Source organism: Eretmochelys imbricata, chromosome 1, assembly GCF_965152235.1.
Source record: "Eretmochelys imbricata isolate rEreImb1 chromosome 1, rEreImb1.hap1, whole genome shotgun sequence".
In the NCBI taxonomy this organism is placed as follows: domain Eukaryota; kingdom Metazoa; phylum Chordata; order Testudines; family Cheloniidae; genus Eretmochelys; species Eretmochelys imbricata.
In genome coordinates, this window is record NC_135572.1 from 361,925,746 (window position 1) to 361,948,727 (window position 22,982).

Consider the following 22,982-nt stretch of genomic DNA (forward strand, 5'->3'; position numbering starts at 1 on the left):
GAGTGAAGGTGGAAGGCAGCAGGCAGAGGTTGCTTTGAGAACTGTAAGAGGAAGAGGTGATTCCAGAGGGCTCTTAGCATCCCACCACACAAATGGGGAGCAGTGGTAGTTCTACAGTAGATGATCTGCAAGCTGTTGAGATCCACCATTGGTACAAAAAGTTTATGACAGAGTGTCCATCGGGACAGCTGACTGAGCATGAATTTAAACAGTTCTTTGGGCTTCGGGGGCTGGATCCAGAGGCCAATGAGTACATCGAACAGATGTTCCGCACTTTTGATATGAACAAGGTATGTTTTTACCCAACGGGAAACTTAGACAGCCTTGTACAGCTCACAAAGAAACCAAAGTATCACGGTTAGTGCAGTCATGATTGCATCTCCAATTTTACTTCCAAATCTTGGTCAGCAGAATGCTTTTTAGCAGGGGCACCAAACTTAAACATCTGAATGTCAGAAATGTGCCTTAGGGAGAGAGATGGAGTTTAGAATATTGAAAAAGAGAGGGGAGCCTGACTGTCACATTACTGTTCATTGCTCTGGCAGGGTTAGTATATTTCAGGGATCCTGTGTATTTGTAGTATGTAGGAGTGCAAAATTATGCATTTTATGTTCCTTTTTTTGTATTCTTGGGTGATTCTCAGGTAAGAGAGGTACCTGTATCTTCTGCTATGGCACTTCATTGTCTGTCTTTCCTGAGTTTGGTCACCTGCATAATGAGCCCTCTTCTCAGGTGCTTGCCATAAGCTGCAGCGCATCTCTCTTGCTTCACTAATAGAGCATTGTAGGAAGTGGATGCAGGTTTAACCAGGCTCTTTCCAGCCCTTTTATTACAGTCCTGTAGTTTGCCTAGTATCAGATATCACTTGAGAATATGGAACACTAAAATAGATTTATTTGTAAACTTTACACAATGGGACAGTTTCCAGACTGTTTGCAATTGAAATGACTGTCTTATGGATTTGTAGGGGGTCCAGCTTAGGGCTTTCAACAGAGGATAGAGAAATGGGGTCTGGAGCATCTATGAGGCAGGGTAGGACTCCTTCCTGCTGCCTGAAACCCCTGATTCCAAGGCTGATGCATCCCATGTAGCTACCTCCCTCCTACAAGCTCCTGACTATCTTACTGAGGTGGCAAGCTAGAGAGGAGCATGTATCTGTGGGTCAAGGAGGGAACTAATCATTGGCAGATGTGAAATGGATAGATGACTGTAGTCAGGTTGGTAGAGGGAAAGAAAAGCACTGGGGGAAGGGGAATCAGAAGGTCTTGCAGGAATTACCAGGTGCAAGTGCTTCCCTAGTTGTCATCTCTTTATAGAGATGCTGAGGCATCCTCTGTCCTTTTGCTTTTACAGCATTTTTGGGAAGTACAATCAGTTTACAGTGAAGTACTTAAACTGAAAAGCACCAGAGCTGCCTTGGGGCCCAGTACATCCAAGTCATGAGCCATTGATTCAGTGGGTCTGGAGCCATAAAGGTAGCTGTCTGCTTTCATTTAGGAAAACAGTATGTCTCTAGCTCCCTTCCTTGTGACAACAGCCTTGAAAACGTAAATGGATGTAAATCAAGCTCTAAGGCTGAGAGAGATGAGCAGCTGCACTCATGTACAGTAGTACAGGGCTGAGGGTTCTACATAAATATCTCATATCCCAAAGAATCACTGTCCCTTCCTAAAATCCACAGGTCAGTCCTGTGTCTAGAGTGGTGACCATGGTAAACAGGAAATTGTTTTGCAGGCCCACCCAAAAATGTTAAGACAGCTCAGACAAAGCCCTTTGCTTTCCAGAGTCACTTTCTTGAGGTATTTTGGTACTGTGAGAAGTAGTGAAGAATGGGGATGTTCAGTAGGTTATTATTAATGATAAAAGAATATTATATATATATTTCCAGTGCCTGGCACTATAGTGTTTAGGCAGCAGGTTGTGCAGTAAATATTAATTATTTAAAAGGGCACCCTTTTTTTATAAAATGACTAGATTTGAAGTTGGAGTAGTTAAATAAAGCCATAACAACGCAAGAGCAATGGGTGTGAAGCTGAGGTTTGGCAGGTCAGTATAGGTGACCTCCCATCTCACACAGAATGTATAACACATCTCCCTTAATAAGTATGAAGGAAGCCTAATGTGTTGAGCTCTTGTTTAGGGTTATTACAGAGCATAGGACTAAGACTACGTGTAGCTTTGTAGTGAATGGCAACCATCTGTCTCGAAAGATGATGGTGTAAGCACCAAAGCTGTTGAGTTACCATTTGTTGTTCTGCAACATTGTGAGTGGCTAAAAAGGCAAATTCTTGAGTGACAGTCTTGCCACAGATAATGCAAACATAAAGCACAGAGCCTATGATGAAGCCTCATGCTTGAGGCCAGTTATGCATGCCTCTTTGCTTTCTTTGCTTTCCTCTTGCAACCACCTCTCTTTCGTTTCTTTGACTCCCTGATGAAGCACAGCCCTCCAATGTAGCCTGTTGCTAGCTGCAACTTCTCAGCTTGTAGTGTCAGTGTTGAACGTTTTCAGGTCCCTCTTGCAAACATCTTTGAACCTGAGCCTAGGTCATCCAAGCTTTCTAATGCATCCATGCATTGGTCTTGGGCATTGCAGACTGTGCAAGGCCAAGTGCTGTGTGCAGGCAGTGCTTGCTGTGGGTGCAGGAATATTTGACTGGTATTATAGACATGAGAGAGAAAAAAGCAGAAGGGTTAATAGTGGAAACAAATCAGTCCCTAGTGTGAGGAGCTGAATTACATAAGTGTCTCACCTAATACCAAAATTATCCTGGGGGACCTAAGAGCCAATTTTCCTGAACAGCTTAAGACTCTGAGAACTCTCCTGAGAGCAAACAGTCCAGGAAAAGCTAATTCATTTCTATACCTCACTGTTTAGCTCTTTCCATGTCTAGGACTTCTCTGTTAGGTCCCATCTAGTCCATTCCTCCTATGCCCACAGCTCGGGCTACTTCAGGATTGTTCCCTACACTCTGTTCTCTGTTGCTTTCCCCAGCCTAATTGTAAATATCCCAAGTGATGGAGCTTCTACCTCTTCCCTTGAGAGACCATTCCAAAACCCAGTAGATGCTATTCAATAGTTCTTTCCTGCTATTCAAGCTACAACTGCCTTTTACATCCTATTAGCCGTATGTCTTTAGGGATGAGAGATTCAAATATGGCATTTCTTCAATAGCACAAAAAAGTGGCCACCGGAACTTAGTGTAATATTTCTGAGTATTATCCATCTGCTGGTAACAGGAGCCAGTAACCTGGGGGCGGTGGAGTAAAATAGCAGTGATGTATTTAGCAGTATGGCATGCTCATTTAAAGGGGTATGAGTCCCCTTTGTGCTTGGATGCCCTTTCTGGGACAGGACAGAATAATGCATTGCTCCTCAGATTAGCTCTAGGTGTCTTGCATTTTGTCTCATATTTGGCACAGTCTATTTAATGCTTCAATAGAGGGCTGCCTGTCTAGAGCAGAGAGGCAATGGGTCACTCTGCAGGCTGTTGGTGGAGATCCCACCTGGCCCAACCTGAGGCAGAAATCCCCTTTCTCACATCACCTGTGGGCAAACTCTTCTTGAGAGACTCAAAGATTCAAAGAGTTTAAAGCCAAAAGGGACAATTAGATCATTTAGACTGACTTCTTGTATATCACTGGCCATTTGATTTCACCCACTTACCCCTGTATTGAGCCCAATAACTTGGGTATGACTAAAGCATAAGTTGTGTTTAGTCAAAGCAGGGTGGATAAAAGTCCATTTTAAAAAAAATTAAAGGATTTTTTTAATTTAAATCAGATTTTTTAATTTAAATTAAATGTTCATTTTTAAAAACAAACCTATTTGAAATTATGACAATCTGTAGTAACTTTAGGCCTTAATATAATAAACTAATTTAAATTAAATTAAAAAAATGTCAAGCAGTACGTTAGCTGCTGGAGCTTTAAAGAAATTCAGACTACTAAACTTAAGGAAGTCGCTGGCTAAGCGCCTGGAACCAGAGTTGTTTGATTGCTAAACCAGCTTTTGACAACAGTAACCTTTTCTGCAGGTACAGAGAGAATATTTTGTTCATATCAGTTTATTCAACAAGTTGAAGAAAATAGTCATTCAACTGAAAGTTGAGAAACTGATGGGGAATTGAAAAAGCAGGAAAGCTTCTTTCAATCCATGAATAAAAATGAGGTGTGAGATGAGATCTAATAGTTCTAAAATCTTGAAGGACATTGTGACCAGAAACAATCTGTTCATTTCATTAGCTATAGATAATACTTCCTTTGTTTAATAAGTTAATTTGATTTAAATGCAAAATATTTATACAACCATTTAAAAAGAAAAGGAGTACTTGTGGCACCTTAGAGACTAACAAATTTATTTGAGCATAAGCTTTCGTGAACTACAGCTCACTTCATCGGATGCATGCAGTGGAAAATACAGTGGGAAGATTTATGTACACAGAGAACATGAAACAATGGGTGTTACCATACACACTGTAATAAGAGTGATCAGTTAAGGTGAGCTATTACCAGCAGGAGAGCGGGGGCGGAGGGAAACCTTTTGTAGTGATAATCAAGATGGGCCATTTCCAGCAGTTGACAAGAACGTGTGAGGAACAGTGTGGGGGGGATGGGGGAATAAACATGGGGAAATAGTTTTACTTTGTGTAATGACACATCCACTCCCAGTCTTTATTCAAGCCTAAGTTAATTGTATCCAGTTTGCAAATTAATTCCTATTCAGCAGTCTCTCATTGGAGTCTGTTTTTGAAGTTTTTTTGTTGAAAAATTGCCACTTTTAGGTCTGTAATCGAGTGACCAAAGAGACTGAAGTGTTCTCCGACTGGTTTTTGAATGTTATAATTCTTAACGTCTGATTTGTGTCCATTTATTCTTTTACGTAGAGACTGTCCAGTTTGGCCAATGTAAGGTTCCCCGCCACCACCACCCCCCGCCCTCCCAGCTCTCCTGCTGGTAATAGCTCACCTTACCTGATCACTCTTGTTACAGTGTGTATGGTAACACCCATTGTTTCATGTTCTCTGTGTATATAAATCTCCCCACTGTATTTTCCACTGCATGCATCAGATGAAGTGAGCTGTAGTTCACGAAAGCTTATGCTCAAATAAATTTGTTAGTCTCTAAGGTGCCACAAGTACTCCTTTTATTTTTGCAGATACAGACTAACATGGCTGCTACTCTGAAAACAGCCATTTAAGGTAGTTTTATTTAACTAATAAACATAATTTTAAAATGCTGCTTTTGTGCATTTTTAATTGAATTCCAATTTCCATCCAAATACAACTTGGCACAATCAATCAGTAAAAAAATTATTAATCTAATTAAATAAAAGATTTTATTTACCTTTTTCTAACATTAAAAAGTAAAAATAAAGAATCTGAATAAATATTAAGCTATATAATTGCTTAAGTAAAAGTCTCTCTCTCTCTCTCTCTCTATATGAGAGTGTGTGTGTGTGTCAGCCTGGTGAGCAAAAAGTGCCAAATTTAGAGTAAATGCTATAGTCAATTACAAATCCACATATTTTAATACTTACCAACCAATGAGAACGAACCTTTCTTTAGATAAATAACTGATAGTACAAATGCAAACAAGGTTATAACTGATTATTGAAATCAAGGTTTCTTGCTTGATTTTTCAAATCAAAGTGATCAATCTACTCTGGATTAAATCATGGGATCATCCAGAAAGGCATCCAGTCTTGATTTTAAAACATCAAGAGACTGAGAACTCACCACTTCCCTTGGTAGTTTATTCTAGTGTTTACTCACCCTCACTGTTTAAAAATGTGTGCCTTATTTCTAATTTGAATTTATCTGTCTTCAGCTTCCAGGCATTGGTCTTGTTATGACTTTCTCCATTACATTAATGATCCCTATAGTACTTGGTATTTTCTCTCGGTGAGGGTACTTATACACAGTAATCAAGTCACCTCTCAACTTTCGTTTTGTTAAACTAAACAAATTGAGCTTTAGTGCCACTCCCCCATATAGTGCCACTCCCCCAGTGCACCCTAGTCTGTTATTCCTATATACAGTATTATGTACCCTGGTATTACCATGTCCCATTGATTATCATTATTCCACCAAGTTTCTGTGATGTCTATTATATTATATCAATATCCTCATTTAATACCAGGCACTTTTTTGACCTTGCCTTCTCTAACATAAACACATAGCAGCAGGTATATTTACATTAAACAAATAATCCATACACCACCAAACAAGACTTTCCACTGCACATGCTGCTTCCTGGGGGAAGAGGATGAGAGAATAAACATACAACATATGTGTGGTCACATTGCTTAATGTGCAGCTGGAATGTGCACAGATACTATGGTGAGGAATGCCATATAAGACTCTGAATAGAATGGAATAATGAATACACATACAGAGAGGCATTCGTCATACAGTAGTTTTCATAAGAGCAATTCCATAATATTAACCAGACTTCATAAGCTGTAGAGACAGATCACCAAAATCATCATAGTTTCCAGCTCTCAGGAGGGAGTGCAAAACAGAGGGTCTGCACTCTGAGACTGTACCTAAGGACCCCAAGGTGGAGGGGCAATGGCTGGACTCTGTTTAGGCTCCAGATGCTTAAAACACCCTAGGGACCTAGTGGCTTGGGTTCCCACACAGCAGTATCATGGGTGGCCAGCAGGGGCAGGCCAATAATATCTGTGATGGGGTTAATTAACTTGCTGAACAATTTATATAGGGATGTGCTGGATTCTCTATCACTATAACCAGATTAGATATATTTCTAAAAGTTATGCTCTATTGCAGTAGTCCTCAACCTTTCCAGACTACTGTACCCCTTTCAGGAGTCTGATTTGTCCCAATTATCCCCAAGTTTCACTTCACTTAAAAACTACTTGCTTACAAAATTAGGCATAAAAATGCAAAAGTGTCACAGCATGCTGTTACTGAAAAATTGACTATTTTCTCATTTTTACCATATAATAAAATTAATCAATTGGAATATAAATATTGTACTTACATTTCATTATACAGTATATAGAGCAGTATAAACAAGTCATGGTCTGTATGAAATTTTAGTTTGTACTGAGTTTGCTAGTGCTTTTTATGTAGCCAATTGTACAACTAGGCAAATATCTAGATGAGTTGATGTACCCCCGGAAGATCTCTAAGTACCCCCAGGGGTACACATACCACTGGTTGAGAACCACTGCTGCATTGCAACCAGATGTTATGGACTTGATGCAAGAATCAGTTGGTAACACTAAGGCCTGCATTATGTAGGAGGTCAGACTCGATCATATTGGTCCCTTCTGGCCTTAAAATCTGTGAAGTCCCTTAGTACATTAGAATGCATGGCATCCAGATCCATGCTCTGATCTCAGCACAGGTGAATCCCTATTTGTTCCCCTGACTTCTGTCTCTGTCCTCTCTGAGGCAGAAATTAACCCCAGAAACAACTGCTGCACTCAGCTATAATCTAACACTTTTAGCTGGGTAGAGCCAGACCTCAGTTAGTACAAAGGACCATTCAGGGGTCCCTAGGAGGGGAAAGTCACACATGCCTCCCCACACCTCAGCAACAGTACAATGGACCAAGTCCCCTGTGCCTAAATATACAGAGGAATGCTCTCTAATCAGATTAGGAGTCATATCAGCCCCTGGCCAAAGTTTCTTAATCCGAAAATAGGGTTACTTCTGCCACTGTCAGTGTGAGCTTGGAGTGGTGACTTCATCTCTGATGCATTGTCTGGTATCCATATTCATGGATGCCATGATGGTCAAGTCTCCTCTGCTGCATATGGACCATCCTCCCATCTTTCCTGTAAATATGCCCCATCCTGCTCCTTAGGCTGATACCCTAACCCCAAGTTCAAGATACATTTGGGTCTCTTCCTCTTCCCAGCAATAGTAATGTGTGCTCTTGCCTAAGCCCTGTGGCTCCTGTCTGCAGTTCAGCCTCTGTGCCAGCTGATTGGCATGGACACAACCACTTGGGAATGGCTGAGCTCCTGCTCTGAACTGGCATTCCTCTCCTACAATGAGAGATGGGCTGACAGCAGGAAGTCAGGGGTGAGCTGTCATTCCAGTCCTCTAGCCAACCAGTGTTCTGGGGCTGGCTCTCCTGCCCCCTAATCAGTCATGGCTTTTGGGGAGAAGGACATGATCATGTACATGTGGAGTGAGGGCTTCATATCTGGAAAGCACTGAGCACAGGGGGCTATTATAAATATGTAAGAGATAATAATTACATGGAGCCTGTTTTCTCAAGTGTTCCAGAACCATTTTGTAGAAAAATCTGAAGTTGACCCATAACTATCGCATGCATCCTGAGCAGAGCCAGGCTGCTGCCTGTTTCCTCTTCCCAACTTGGACTAAAGCCAGCCATTTTCTGCTAAGGCCAGGCTTCTGGTGCCCAGGCACTTAGCTACATCTTTCCCAGACTTGACCTTGCAGAGATATTAGCTATAGAGGCAGCGTTCTCTCAGCACCTATGTCTGTGAACTCTAACTCTCATGATCCCTTTCTTTTTCCCACAGGATGGGTATATCGATTTCATGGAGTATGTGGCTGCACTCAGCCTAGTTCTCCGGGGAAAGATGGAACAGAAATTACGTTGGTACTTCAAGCTCTATGATGTGGATGGCAATGGCTGCATTGACCGACATGAACTGCTCAACATTATTAAGGTGATAACACTGGGGGTTGTGTACACTTTAGCCCTCATTACTCTGTAAATCAGTGGGATGCCCACACTGAATCTCACCAGCACTGGTGGACCAGCGGAGAATCCAGAGAGATTCCTGCTGTGCGCAGCTCTCAATTCTGGCCGCTTTCCCTGTCACAGATCCAGTAGAGCCACTCTTTTGGCCACGCATCAGACTCCTGTGAGGTGATCCAGCTACTGGATCTCGTGTTTAAGCCGCCAAAGTCTGAACTGAGTCTAGGCACTGCTCCAGCCTTAGGATTCTAGACACACTTTCAGGATGCAGCTTCTCTATCAAGCACTCTCTACTAAGGATAGAGACCTTGTGGCCCAACTGCCTAGCCTCTCTTACCAAGGCTGATGCCTCCAGACTTCCTCTTAGTTCAAACACACTCTCTCCCTGAACTCCAGATGTTGTAGGTATTCTGGGACCCTGGTTTATTTTACCTCTTCAAGGGGCATATGGTAGGCATAGCACATATCACATGCAGACTTTCTTTGCACAGGTTTCCAAAACACCATTCTCTGTCTTTAATAGCATGAGAAATACACAGAAAGTACAGGACCACAGAAAACAACAAACATCCTGAATGCACTGCCCCCACTCTAGCTCACCCTCCCCTTTGGGAGTTCTTGGGGGACATCTGAGTTCAGCTAGGAAGTCAGTTGGCTAACTGTTGACTTAGTTCTAAGTAGCAGGTTTAAAATATCATTGAATCATAGAATATCAGGGTTGGAAGGGACCTCAGGAGGTCATCTAGTCCAACCCCCTGCTCAAAGCAGGACCAATCCCCAACTAAATCACCCCAGCCAGGGCTTTGTCAAGCCTGACCTTAAAAATATCTAAGGAAGGAGATTCCACCACCTCCCTAGGTAACGCATTCCAGTGTTTCACCACCCTCCTAGTGAAAAAGTTTTTCCTAATATCCAACCTAAACCTCCCCCACTGCAACTTGAGACCATTACTCCTTGTTCTGTCATCAGCCACCACTGAGAACAGTCTAGATCCATCCTCTTTGGAACCCCCTTTCAGGTAGTTGAAAGCAGCTATCAAATCCCCCCTCATTCTTCTCTTCCAAGACTAAACATTCCCAGTTCCCTCAGCCTCTTCTCATAAGTCATGTGTTCCAGTCCCTTAATCATTTCTGTTGCCCTCCGCTGGACGTTTTCCAATTTTTCCACATCCTTCTTATAGTGTGGGGCCCCAAACTGGACACAGTACTCCAGATGAGGTCTCACCAATGTGGAATAGAGGGGAACGATCACGTCCCTCGATCTGCTGGCAATGCCCCTACGTATACATCCCAAAATCATAGAATCATAGAATATCAGGGTTGGAAGGGACCTCAGGAGGTCATCTAGTCCAACCCCCTGCTCAAAGCAGGACCAATCCCCAATTAAATCATCCCAGCCAGAGCTTTGTCAAGCCTGACCTTAAAAACTTCTAAGGAAGGAGATTCTACCACCTCCCTAGGTAACGCATTCCAGTGTTTCACCACCCTCCTAGTGAAAAAGTTTTTCCTAATATCCAACCTAAACCTCCCCAATCTGCAACTTGAGACCATTACTCCTTGTCCTGTCATCTTCTAGCACTGAGAATAGTCTAGAACCATCCTCTTTGGAACCACCTCTCAGGTAGTTGAAAGCAGCTATCAAATCCCTACTCATTCTTCTCTTCTGCAGACTAAACAATCCCAGTTCCCTCAGCCTCTCCTCATAAGTCATGTGTTCCAGACCCCTAATCGTTTTTGTTGCCCTTCGCTGGACTCTTTCCAATTTATCCACATCCTTCTTGTAGTGTGGGGCCCAAAACTGGACACAGTACTCCAGATGAGGACTCACCAATGCCATTGGCCTTCTTGGCAACAAGGGCACACTGTTGACTCATATCCAGCTTCTCGTCCACTGTAACCCATAGGTCCTTTTCTGCAGAACTGCTGCCGAGCCATTCGGTCCCTAGTCTGTAGCGGTGCATGGAGTTCTTCTGTCCTAAGTGCAGGACTCTGCACTTGTCCTTGTTGAACCTCATCAGATTTCTTTTGGCCCAATCCTCCAATTTGTCTAGGTCCCTCTGTATCCTATCCCTACCTTTCGGCGTATCTACCTTTCCTCCCAGTTTAGTGTCATCTGCAAACTTGCTGAGGGTGCAATCCACACCGTCCTCCAGATCATTTATGAAGATATTGAACAAAACCGGCCCCAGGACCGACACTTGGGGCACTCCGCTTGATGCTGGCTGCCAGCTAGACATGGAGCCATTGATCACTACCCTTTGAGCCCGACAATCTAGCCAGCTTTTTATCCACCTTATAGTCCATTCATCCAGCCCATACTTCTTTAACTTGCTGGCAAGAACACTGTGGGAGACTCTGTCAAAAGCTTTGCTAAAGTCAAGGAACAACACGTCCACCGCTTTCCCCTCATCCACAGAGCCAGTTATCTCGTCATAGAAGGCAATTATATTAGTCAGGCATGACTTGACCTTGGTGAATCCATGCTGACTGTTCCTGATCATTTTCCTCTCCTCTAAGTGCTTCAGAATTGATTCCTTGAGGACCTGTTCCATGATTTTTCCAGGGACTGAGGTGAGGCTGACTGGCCTGGAGTTCCCAGGATCTTCCTTCTTCCCTTTTTTAAAGATGGGCACTACATTAGCCTTTTTCCAGTCATCCGGGACTTCCCCCGATCGCCATGAGTTTTCAAAGATAATGGCCAATGGCTCTGCAATCACATCCGCCAACTCCTTTAGCACTCTCGGATGCAGTGCATCCGGCCCCATGGATTTGTGCTCATCCAGCTTTTCTAAATCATCCCGAACCACTTCTTTCTCCACAGAGGGCTGGTCACCTGCTCCCTATGCTGTGCTGCCCAGTGCAGTAGTCGGGGAGGTGACCTTGTTCGTGAAGACAGAGGCAAAAAAAGCATTGGGTACATTAGCTTTTTCCACATCCTCTGTCACTAGGTTGCCTCCCTCATTCAGTAAGGGGCCCACACTTTCCTCGACTTTCTTCTTGTTGCTAACATACCTGAAGAAACCCTTCTTGTTACTCTTAACATCTCTTGCTAGCTGCAACTCCAGGTGTGATTTGGCCTTCCTGATTTCACTCCTGCATCCCCGAGCAATATTTTTATACTCTTCCCTGGTCATTTGTCCAATCTTCCACTTCTTATAAGCTTCTTTTTTGTGTTCAAGATCAGCAAGGATTTCACTGTTAAGCCAAGCTGGTCGCCTGCCATATTTACTATTCTTTCTACACATCAGGATGGTTTGTCCCTGTAACCTCAATAAAGATTCTTTAAAATACAGCCAGCTCTCCTGGATTCCTTTCCCCCTCATGTTATTCTCCCAGGGGATCCTGCCCATCAGTTCCCTGAGGGAGTCAAAGTCTGCTTTTCTGAAGTCCAGGGTCCGTATTCTGCTGCTCTCCTTTCTTCCCTGTGTCAGGATCCTGAACTCAACCATCTCATGGTCCCTGCCTCCCAGGTTCCCATCCACTTTAGCTTCCCATAATAATTCTTCCTGGTTTGTGAGCAGCAGGTCAAGAAGAGCTCTGCCCCTAGTTGGTTCCTCCAGCACTTGCACCAGGAAATTGTCCCCTACACTTTCCAAAAACTTCTTAGTTTGTCTGTGCACCACTGTATTGCTCTCCCAGCAGATACTGGGGTGATGGAAGTCCCCCATGAGAACCAGGGCCTGCGATCTAGTAACTTCCGTTAGTTGCCAGAAGAAAGCCTCATCCACTTCATCCCCCTGGTCCGGTGGTCTATAGCAGACTCCCGCCACGACATCACCCTTGTTGCTCACACTTCTAAACTTAATCCAGAGACACTCAGGTTTTTCTGCAGTTTCCTACTTGAGCTCTGAGCAGTCATACTGCTTCCTTACATACAGTGCAACTCCCCCACCTTTTCTGCCCTGCCTGTCCTTCCTGAAAAGTTTATATCCATCCATGACAGAACTCCAGTCATGTGAGTTATCCCACCAAGTCTCTGTTATTCCAATCACATCATAATTCCTTGACTGTGCCAGGACTTCCAGTTCTCCCTGCTTGTTTCCCAGGCTTCTTGCATTTGTGTATAGGCACTTGAGATAATTCGCTGATCGTCCCTCTTTCTCAGTATGAAGCAGGAGCCCTGCCCTCTCGCACACTCCTGCTTCCTCCCGGTATCCCACTTCCCCACTTACCTGAGGGCTTTGGTCTCCTTCCCCCGGTGAACCTAGTTTAAAGCCCTCCTCACTAGATTAGCCAGCCTGCTTGCAAAGATAATAAGAATATAACTGTAGCTAGGCCACTAAGTAAGAGTGACCACAGCATAAATTAATTCTGGGGAGAGAAAGGGTAGCAAAAACACAACAAGGTGACACTCAACTTTAGCAAAAGACATTTTAAAAAGACTGAAGAAGGTTGCTAAAAAGTCTCTCAACTCAAAATGATCAAATTAAAATCCTTAGAATCAGCATGCTGGCCGTTGTCTGAGATAGCATCTTGAGTTGTATGGAACCTGCTCAGAGCCAACCTGGTAGTTTCTATGTTTCTAGGAGTGCTTTTTGTTATTTTCACTTGACACAAGGTTTGCAACCTTTTTCTTTTGGATGCATGTCCTTTGGGTTTACCTTTGTTGTCTCGTGTTTGGATTTCTATAAAGCACTCTGTGAGGCTGCACCTTAAATTAAATGAATAACTGCAACTAGTTCTGAATACGGTGGTCTGTTTATCCAGCAACGTTACCTCTGGAGAGCATGTGACCCCACCAGTGCTCTATGACTTTTCCTTGGTACAAACTGATTTCCAGGTAAAGTTCAAGGGGTGAATTTTAACCTCTAAAGACCTAAGTAATTTGGGTCCTGCCTTCCTGCCTCTGTCATTGTCTGATTCATGGGCAGTTGTTACCAGCTGCTTGGGCTAGTACTCCACTGTCTTGCATGAGTGGAGGCTGTTGGAGGGCATGCTCAGTGAGCATTAGTTGCCCATTCCATCCACCAGAGTCTGGATTTCATGCCCTTCAGGGCATGCTGTGAGGCTTGGTGGTTTCTCTAGGCTTTTCCCATGGAAACAGTGGGTGGGAGTGGGGAGACACCTTTGCTCATATTGAGGCCATTTGTGAGTGTTTTATATTCTGAGTCTGCACTATGAGGTGTGTGATTGATCAATCCCACCCATGGTCCCATGGCAGCAGATTAATCCTGGGCCAGCTGCTTAGTTCCTCCTCTTCTCTTCCAGGCTATTCGTGCTATTAATGGCTGTGACCATGAAACTAGTGCGGAGGAGTTCACCAACCGAGTCTTCAATAAGATCGATGTCAATGGCGATGGTGAGATTCCTGTCTCTGCCTTCTTACTCAGCTCATCCGTCGGCCTCTCTCATTTCATCTTGCCAGCAATCCACTGGGACCCAGTCTCCTCCAATAGCCTCCTTGCTAACTTTATGCTCTCTTGTCTTTGATAAGATCTCTCACACCCCTCCATCTATGTCCTTTCCTGAAGCATTGCCTCCCTCATTTAATGCTTTTGTAACCCACACACCTCCTGGGTGTGGTGTTCTGTCCTAACTAGTGGCAACAAGACCACTTACAGAGAGAAAATGATTCTGCTCTACAGCCTGAGCTAACAGCCAGTTGGCTTTTAGCTCATGCAGTCGAGGCTAATGCACAAAGCTCCAGAGGTCCCCAGTTTGATCCTGCCCGACAATGACTGGGGTCTCTTGGCATTATACTTCCCTTTCTGAATGCTCTGTTGATTGGCTTTGATTATATTATCCTCCTTTCAGTCTTCATTAATCAAGTCCCATATCTGCCGCTCCATTATCTTGTCTAGGATCGCTGTCAGACTGAAAGATCTATAATTACCTGAGTGTGGAGGTTTTGGGGGGATACTGAAGGTGAGGGAGATCATCATGAGGTATGAAGGGTTTGGGATCAGAGAGGGTGGAGCAGAGAGTTCATGGGCAACTTTTTCAGCTGGACACAAATGAATGGGAAGCCTGTGAGCATGACAGGCTCTAATATGTGGCAACAAAAAATGATAAAACAATCAAGGGTAGAGAAAAGGTTTGTATATCGGAAGAGGAGAGGGGAAGAGAACTGATCAAGCCAGGAAGTGAAAGTCAGACCTGCCAGAAGCCCTGCCTTGTCTGGGCCAGTTCCAGCTTTTGGACATCTGTCTTGGGAAGCTGGAGTCTAGGCTAATACCCCAGTATTGTGGTAGGTAAGCTCCACACTTTCTGCAGCCCCTCTACTCCAAATAGTTCAGGTGTCTTGAGCTACTAAGTGTCAGTACATGGCCCATTGCCCCTCTGGAAGGACACAAGTCTGATGTGAGTAAAGCCAACTGCTGGATTCCACATGCACTTACATCAACCATGTCGGGGAAAAGCTGAATCGCTGTTCCAAGCTCTGGATCTTTAAAGTACACTCCCAGGTGCACAATGTGTATCTTTCACCCTTCCTTGGGATGTGGGGCTCAGCAGTCCAGCTGCCTTAGACCTGTTCCCTCAGAGTTCCACCTCGCTGTGGGAGCACTGAGCTTCTCAATTAACCTTTTCAGGGACAATGTGGCCAGCAAGCAAGGAACACAGACCTAGTCAAGGACTCTTAATCACTATCAATTTATGCTTAGGAAAGCACTAGAGAGTTACAGATCTGTGCAAAATAACAAACAGTCCTGAGATGCACTCTGAGGTCTGGTCAGCATTTCAGGGAGGTAGCATCCCTCTTCTAGCCTGAACTTCTGACAGGTGGTGACCACTCTGTCAGAGAAGCCCCCTCCTTGAATCTAGGTTCTGCCAAGTACCCAGCTGGGAAATGCCAAACTGTTATGTGAGTCCTACATGAAGAAAACCATTATCTCTTGAGCTGGGCAGTCACTGAGAGTTTTTCAAAGTTGATGGCTCCATCATCAATAGTCCTCTACGAGGTGTCCCATGTGCCTCCTGAGTGTGGCAGTGTCTGGAACAGACAGACCTTATCCAGGCCAGGCTGTTTTTTTAACCTAGAACACAAAATGGCAGCTAGAGTACAAAAATGGAGTTTACAAAACAAAAGGTCACTCACAGTTTGATACAGCCGTATCCCACTCTGTCACACTAGATTTTATTTTTTTTGAACAGGCAGCAGAGCAGCATCAGCTACTAGTTCTTTTCCCAGGCTTGTGGTAGAGATTTTCACATTTTGAAGAGTGTTGATGTTCATTGGCAAAATGCAGAACTGTCTCAAGCCAAGGTTCGAACAGACACTTCAAGAGGTATTGGATGGTTATATGGATAATAAGCATATTCATAATTACAACAGTGAAGACTAACAAAAGAGATATAAAAGAGTTATAAACTTCCTGCTTTAGGGCTTCAGCCACTCTCTAACTATTGGGGGTTAGGAGGAGTCTTTCCTGTGGACAGATTATCCTATAGCTTCCTAAAGTGCAAATTCATGCACTTAGAAACTAACAACAAGAATTTCTGCTGTAGGCTGGGGCAGGGTGTGTGTGTCAACAGTGGAAATGACAGAGGGTGAGAACAACTTGTGTGTATTAATCAACTGCAGCATGCCTATGAGGCTCCAACGTAATGGGGCTATAAAAAAGCAAATGCAATCCTAACATGTATCAGGCGAAATATTTTTCCAGTAGAGAGAGGGAAATATTTATGCTATTTTATGAAGTACTGGGAACACCTTATCTGGAATATTGGGTATAGTTCTGGTCACCATGTTCAAAAAAAGATTAATTCAAATTGAAACAGGTGCAGAGAAGGGCTACCAGGATGACTGGGGAATAGAGAACATAAGAACAGCTACACTGGGTCAGACCAAAGGTCCATCTAGCCCAGTATCCTGTCTTCCAACAGTGGCCAATGCCAGGTACCCCAGAGGGAATGAACAGAACAGGTAATCATCAAGTGATCCATTCTTTGTCGCCAATTCCTAGCTTCTGGCAAACAGATGCTAGGGACACCATCCCTGGATAATAGCCATTGATGGACCTATCCTCCATGAATTTATCTAGTTCTTCTTTGGACCCATCTCATGTGAGGAGGCTAAAAGAACTTGGCTTGTGCACCCTAGCAAAATTAAGGCAGAAAAAGGATTTAAAAAAGGATGTCTTCATAAATACATCAGGAAAGAAAAAACAAAGAGAGAGAAGAACTGTTTAAGCAATGTTGGTACAAGAATAAATGTGTATAAATTTAGTCTGGAAATAATAATAAATTATTAATAAATTTAGTCTGAAAATTAGAAGGTTTCTATCAGAGGAATGAGGTTCTGAAACAGTCATCCAATAGGAGTAGTGGGTACAAACAAACTAACTAGCTCCAGGGTGGATCTTGAAATACATTATTAACAAGATTATATGCCAGGGTTTCCTGTAATTACAGGGAACAGATTTGATGACCCAGGAGGCCCTTCCAATCCTAGGTCCCTAATGTGAGGCTTCCTGACTCTTCCCCCTAAGCATCGGAGAAAGGACACTGGACTAGATGGACCATGAGTCTGATCCAGTCTTGCAATTCCTGTGTTCCTAGAAGCCAGCAACTCCTGGCAATCTCTCTGTCTCCAGTGAGGATTGTAGGACTCAGCATTACACAGAATCCAGCCTTTTGAGACAGGAGAAGGAGATATTGGCAAAAATCCAATCAATTTTTTCTCTCTGTTTATGGAGGATGTAGAACTGGTGCCAGAAATTTTCCAAGAGAGAAAGTGGAATTAGGGATGGAAACCAGGGTCCCAGCTAAATGAGGATTGGGGGAATTGGAGCTTGGGATAATAAAAAGTCACTTGGGCCAGGGCAGGCAGTAGAGCCACAGGAGGTATGTCACTTTAGCTTAAATAGGTTTTCTGTCCTCTGGCCTTCCCTCTCTTACTCTCTCCTGTTCCCCCAACATAAGCCCCATTCAGTTGCCTCCCTGTGAATTCCAAAAGAGGCCCATTCCCTGAACGTTATCTTTGCCGCTCCCATGCATCTGCTGGCTGCCTTGCCTGCATGGAGCCTCTCCAAGCTGCCTGCTTCTGTTGCTTCTTAGCCTTCTTAGCAGGAGCCAGTAGTGGCAGAGGTGGGCACAGCAGTACTTCAGGCTAGCCCTGGGAGACTCAGGCCAATGTCAACTCACTGTTTAGAGCAGCTTCCCCATGGCCCTTCCTCCTTGGCCCCACAGACCTTCCCTTCTGAATGATCCACTGCCCTGTAATGTAGCCCCAAGTGGCCTGTCTCTGGAGAGGAACTAGTTTCTTATGAGTTAACTCCTTTTTGGGAAGGAGGCAAGCACCAAGGTCAGACTTGCATGGAGATAAAGGAGGCTCCAGACCTACCAACACTGCCAATTCTGGTGGCTTCAAAATGGGCAGGCTGTTTGGTACTTCCAAACACTGACTTGGGGGGGGGCACTGATTGATTGTGCAGGGGGCAATTATTCCCACCTTTCTCTGCCCCAGACACGAATGAGAGTGACCTGGTGTGATCTGTCTCTGTCTGAAACAGGCGAGCTTTCACTGGATGAGTTTGTGGAAGGAGCCAGGAAAGATGAGGAGTTCATGGAGGTGATGATGAAGAGCTTGGACCTGTCACACATTGTGACCATGATCAACAACCGGCGGCACAGTGTCTAGAGCCATCTCGGAGAGAGAGCGGTGTGTGAAAGAGAGACTACAGATGGGTGTGCAACTAGGTAAAGAAGTTGGGGGTGAGAATAAAACAGATAATGTATGTGGGTTGAGCGAGATGTGGTTCTGTGTGTGTGTTTTCTTTTGCATGTCTGTGTGTGCTTGAACACATTCTGCAACTCAGACACGTACACTCAACACTGGTTCAGCAAACTTGGACCCCTGTGATGCTATTTGATTGGCCTTCTGAGCCAAAAGGACCAAGTGCACACCTTTCTCCCCTCCATCTGCCCCAGATTGCTCTGACATGCCCAATAACACGGAGAGTGTCAAACCCATGGGATGGGGCATATGTAATGTGTCCAGAACATATGTTTGTGTCTGTGGCAAAAACTTGGAGAAAAGTGAGGCTGGAAAGCCCCAGGGGATTCAGCTTTTATTAGCATAGAACTCTGTCAGCACAAAGCAACTCATGTTTCACTTGACGTGGCATTGGTGTGAGTGCACTAATGGTCCTGATAGCACTTCATCCTCCCTTGGTTGGGTGAAGCGCACATGTACTGTAGGTTTGGCAGCCTGTCTGAACTGGCCCTGCTCACACAAAGCCAACTAGCTAGAAGAAACAAATTAACCACTAAGTCAGTGGTTCCCCAAACTTTTTACTAAGGTGACTCATCAACTGCATTTTTATCTTTTTTATGACCCCCCCCCTTTACATATATACACCCTCCTCCCCGATACCTCCCTGCCTGGTATAGTGGAGAGGTCGTGGGAGAGGCTGCTCTGTACTCACCCCCACAAGAGTAGCTCCCATCTCACAGAACTGGGCCTTTCTCCCGGCTCCAGGTGTTGCTACCTGGTGCACAGGGTCACAGTGCCACTCAGGTTTGGCCCAGCCACCCCTTTGTCATGAGGGAGGAGAGACTAGGCCAAATTTGAGTGAGAGGCATTGTGACCCCATGCACCAGGTCACAACGCCCAGTATGGGAGCTGGACCCACTCCATGATATAGGAGAGACTGCACCAGGCCAGGACAAATGTATGTTTGCTTAGGGCCCCATGACCTATCTAGAACCTTCCCATGACCCACTAGTGGGTTGGGACTCACCATTTGAGGAGCACTGCCCAGTGGTGATGCGTCCTGTTCCCTGCTGACACCCAGGGACTGAACTGCGCTGGGCACCATTATTAGTGTTGTTTGCAGCTTTTGCCAGAACATGGAATTCTTCCGTCTGATTAAAGGTGCAAAGTGCAGTCACACTGCATGGTGGAAGGATCTCCACCCAACTTGGAAAGCCAAAAGCAGTATCCCAGTGAGAAGCCCTCTCTGTGGTCTTTGCACCTCTCTGTGCTCTTTGCACCTGAAGCCATGGCTCTGGTGTCTCAGAGCCAGTTGCCTCGCTGTTTTGCATAGGGACAGCCAGTAGAATCATGAAACCATCCCTTTGTCACATATTTTCTGTTTTCTTTTCAATGCAGCTAACAAATAGTCTGGTTTCTGATACTGTGGCTGCCTGGCTGAACCCAATGCTGTACTTCAAACCAACACTGTTTGTAAACTGGTCTGCACCTTTGCTCATGTGGGGTACTGGTACTGCTGGCAGAAAGCTGTGGGGTGGGGAGAGGCAAAGCTCAGCAAATAAATTATGACTTGTACCAGAGTGCATGTTCCCAGCTGCGGATTTGTTGGCTGAACAGGGTGGAAGGGGATTACTGCCACCGCCCCGACCTAACTCAAGTCCAGCTAAGTGTGACAGAGAGACTTATAGACGCACACCTTTCATCAACCTCATGAAATTCCTAAGAAGATGATTGTGGTTCACTGTGTTGGATTTTGCTAATCCAGTGAGATCAAAGCACAATTTCTATGTCAAACTCTGCTGTACATGAGTTTTCCTCTGCAAGGGACATTTACTGCTTCCATGTACATTTTAGGGGCTGAGGTGGCTCCTATGAAGAGAGGGATGCTGCAGCTGTCCTTCTAGCTAGGTGCCAGTGGAACTCTGGGTAGAATGCAGTGTCAAGAGTATTTCTAGTGACACTGAGCCGTTGCTCCAGAGAAACTCAAGTGATCTGTGACTCCTGCCGCTGTGCTGTGCATAGGGAGGGATGCACACCAGTGTCTGCTGCATGGGGAAAATCTAGTTTTTGCTTTAATAGGACACTAAAGAATTTTCTGTATATGCTGCCGATGTTCAAGAGAAGTCACTAAATAGTTACAGGTGCTTGTCGTGTCTTGTGCTGTGTAGCTCTACATACTTATGAGCATATATAATATTCTTGGCATGTGCTGAAACACAAATACACCTGTACAATGCAGTCTCCATATTAATTTTGGCTATCTGTAAGTATTTAGTTATTTTTACACTATTTAAGTCAGCTGACATGTCCTTGCACCCTGCACGTCACCCCTTTTCACAGCATCCATCACAGTCAATGAATGCTTTGCACTAACAAGGCAATGGGCAAAACATGGCTTTAGTGAGGTGCAGGAAGTTGGTGCTGTGTTTAGACTCATTAGTCCTGTTCCTTTTTTTTGTTGGAGAATTTTATTTTTTGCCTGTTGTCGCTGTGGCCAGTCCATCCTGTGACTGATGGAGCCTGCAGGGCATGTGCCTTTATTAAGAAGTTTTGTTGTTTTGAAGGGATGGGGAGGATTTGTAAATAGGAAGTTATTTTTGGAAATATTTGGCATTCTTTGTATAGTTAAGAATAAAAAATTCTATAAATCCACGCTCGTTCATGACAGTGCCTTTTATCAGCAGGATTGTGAGCAGGTGCTGGGAGGGGTGATCGCCACTCTTAGAAGATAAATCTAGTTCTATGTTTGTATTTCATCTCCTAAAATAGAGTAAATAGAGAGCAGTCCATTTTCAGCATTCCATGAAGCACCCCTGCACCCCTCCCACCCCCGATCTCTAATAGCCCAAAACTCTGCCTGGAATAAAGGTGACTTGGGGGCAAAAACTTGATTTTAAAATAGATTTTATTTGAGCCTTCACGTCTTATTCTTTCTTATTTTCCAGACACCTATAATATTTGGGTCACAAAGATGGTTATTGTTGAGAGAACTAGTGTCAGTTTTAGCCCTGCATCAAAGCTGGGCTTGTTGCAGAGACTAGAAGGGACTGGGGAGGAAAATGTGCCTTTCTGCTACCTTTGCAAATCTCCTGTGCTGGGACTGCCAAGGGCTGGATTGCACCCAGCACAAGTTACAGTAGTCTCATTTATTAGCTGTTAGAGAGGTTACACAAACAAGCACTTCTCTATGGATCAGAGGTTATTTAATATTTGTTCTTGATGCATGCATGCCACTTTCAGCTCTCCCAGTATAGAAAAAGAAGCCAGGCATAGAAGCTAGAGTTGGAAAAGAGCTTAGGGCAGCTGGATCACCACCCTGCCTGTTCAAGGTGTAGTATGAGCAGAAGTGGAGGGTGATGGAAATTTAAATTGTTTACTGGGGAGGAAGTGGTTTAGGGTGTGAAATGATTTAATGCAAATGGGGAAGAATGATTTTCCTGAGGTTTATGGTAAACACCATGGATTATGCGGGAGAGCATTTGTGTGAGTGTACATGGGGCGAAGCAGTTTATGGCGAGTACCTGGTGTGATTTTAAGATATGCACAAGGGGCACAGGTTGGTGCTTTTTAGATCAGTGTAGGATTAGTATAATATATCACTGGAGAACTAATAATTCCCAGATCATTAATATTGTTGCATGGTGCATCTATGGGATGTGCACAACAAGTTATGGATATGTGCTAGAATTATAGTCTTAAAATGTTTGGCAAGCAATACATAGTCTAGTCTACCCTAGACCAGTGGTTCTCAGCCTTTCCAGACCCCTTTCAGGAGTCTGAAGCCTGAGCCCCACCACCCATGGCTCAAGCCCAAGCCCTGCCTCTCGGGACTGAAGTATGTAAATTAGCTTCACAGAGCCCCCTTGCCACACCCTAACACCCACCTTGCACTTGCAACTCCACTAAACTTGTCCCACCAGGTTGTGACACCCAGCTTGAGAAACACTGATCTAGATGAGTTGCTGTACCGCCTGGAAGCCTCTGCATATGCCATGGGGTACACATACCCCTGGTTGAGAACCACTGCCCTAAATGAAGGAATGTGTATTTGTTTGTCTGACCAGCCTAATCATCAAATAGAGCCAATGAAGGTACATTTACATAAAAGGTAAAAAAGCCATCAGGAAAGCAAGTGGGGGGAAAGTGATCACTTAGCAATCTCAAGGGGTGGCTGGAGACTGCATATCTAGAAAGCCTTCCTCCCTCTTGAAGCAGGACCAATGAATTTTCAGTGATATACTTGTCAAAGGTTTACTGACTATAAAGAGAGGGGGAGTGAACCCCAAAGTTATTTTTCACCTGGGAACACAAGAGTTCCCGAGGAAGGCCCTTATGAAGAGAAAGTCAGCCATGGCTGGAAAGAAGAAAGAGAGTGATAGGAAATCTATCTTGAAAAAAGACTCTAGCTTTTTAAGTTAGGTCTTAGCCATTCGGAAGCATATTTTTTACCTTTATTTTCTTGTTACCATTTTTCTTTAGCCCTTGTACTTGAACTCACTTAAAACTGATCTCTTTTTGATTAAATAAACGTGTTTTACTTTTAATGTAAACCAATCTAGGGCTGTGTTTGAATGGGCTGCAGTGTATTGACACTAAAGGGGGAATGAACTTTAATAAGGTTC

The 22,982-nt window shown here is 44.2% G+C and overlaps 1 protein-coding gene across 1 annotated transcript; it reads left to right on the forward strand.

The window, feature by feature from the left end:
* Positions 1 to 92: 92 nt before the first annotated feature.
* On the forward strand, positions 93 to 19,820 carry LOC144259660 (guanylyl cyclase-activating protein 1-like). The gene is made up of 5 exons (XM_077807965.1): positions 93 to 290; positions 8,525 to 8,674; positions 13,914 to 14,004; positions 18,158 to 18,344; positions 19,759 to 19,820. The coding sequence occupies exons 1-4, from the start codon at positions 93 to 95 to the stop codon at positions 18,283 to 18,285; spliced, it is 567 nt and encodes a 188-aa protein (XP_077664091.1). The 3' UTR covers positions 18,286 to 18,344; positions 19,759 to 19,820.
* The last annotated feature ends 3,162 nt before the right edge of the window (positions 19,821 to 22,982 follow it).

Excerpts from the sequence above, each read along its gene's own strand:
- LOC144259660 (XM_077807965.1), top strand. The coding sequence starts at position 93 with ATGGGGAGCAGTGGTAGTTCTACAGTAGATGATCTGCAAGCTGTTGAG. Across the intron at positions 8,675-13,913 it reads AACTGCTCAACATTATTAAG|GCTATTCGTGCTATTAATGG; the intron begins GTGATAACACTG and ends CTTCTCTTCCAG. Across the intron at positions 14,005-18,157 it reads GATCGATGTCAATGGCGATG|GCGAGCTTTCACTGGATGAG; the intron begins GTGAGATTCCTG and ends TGTCTGAAACAG.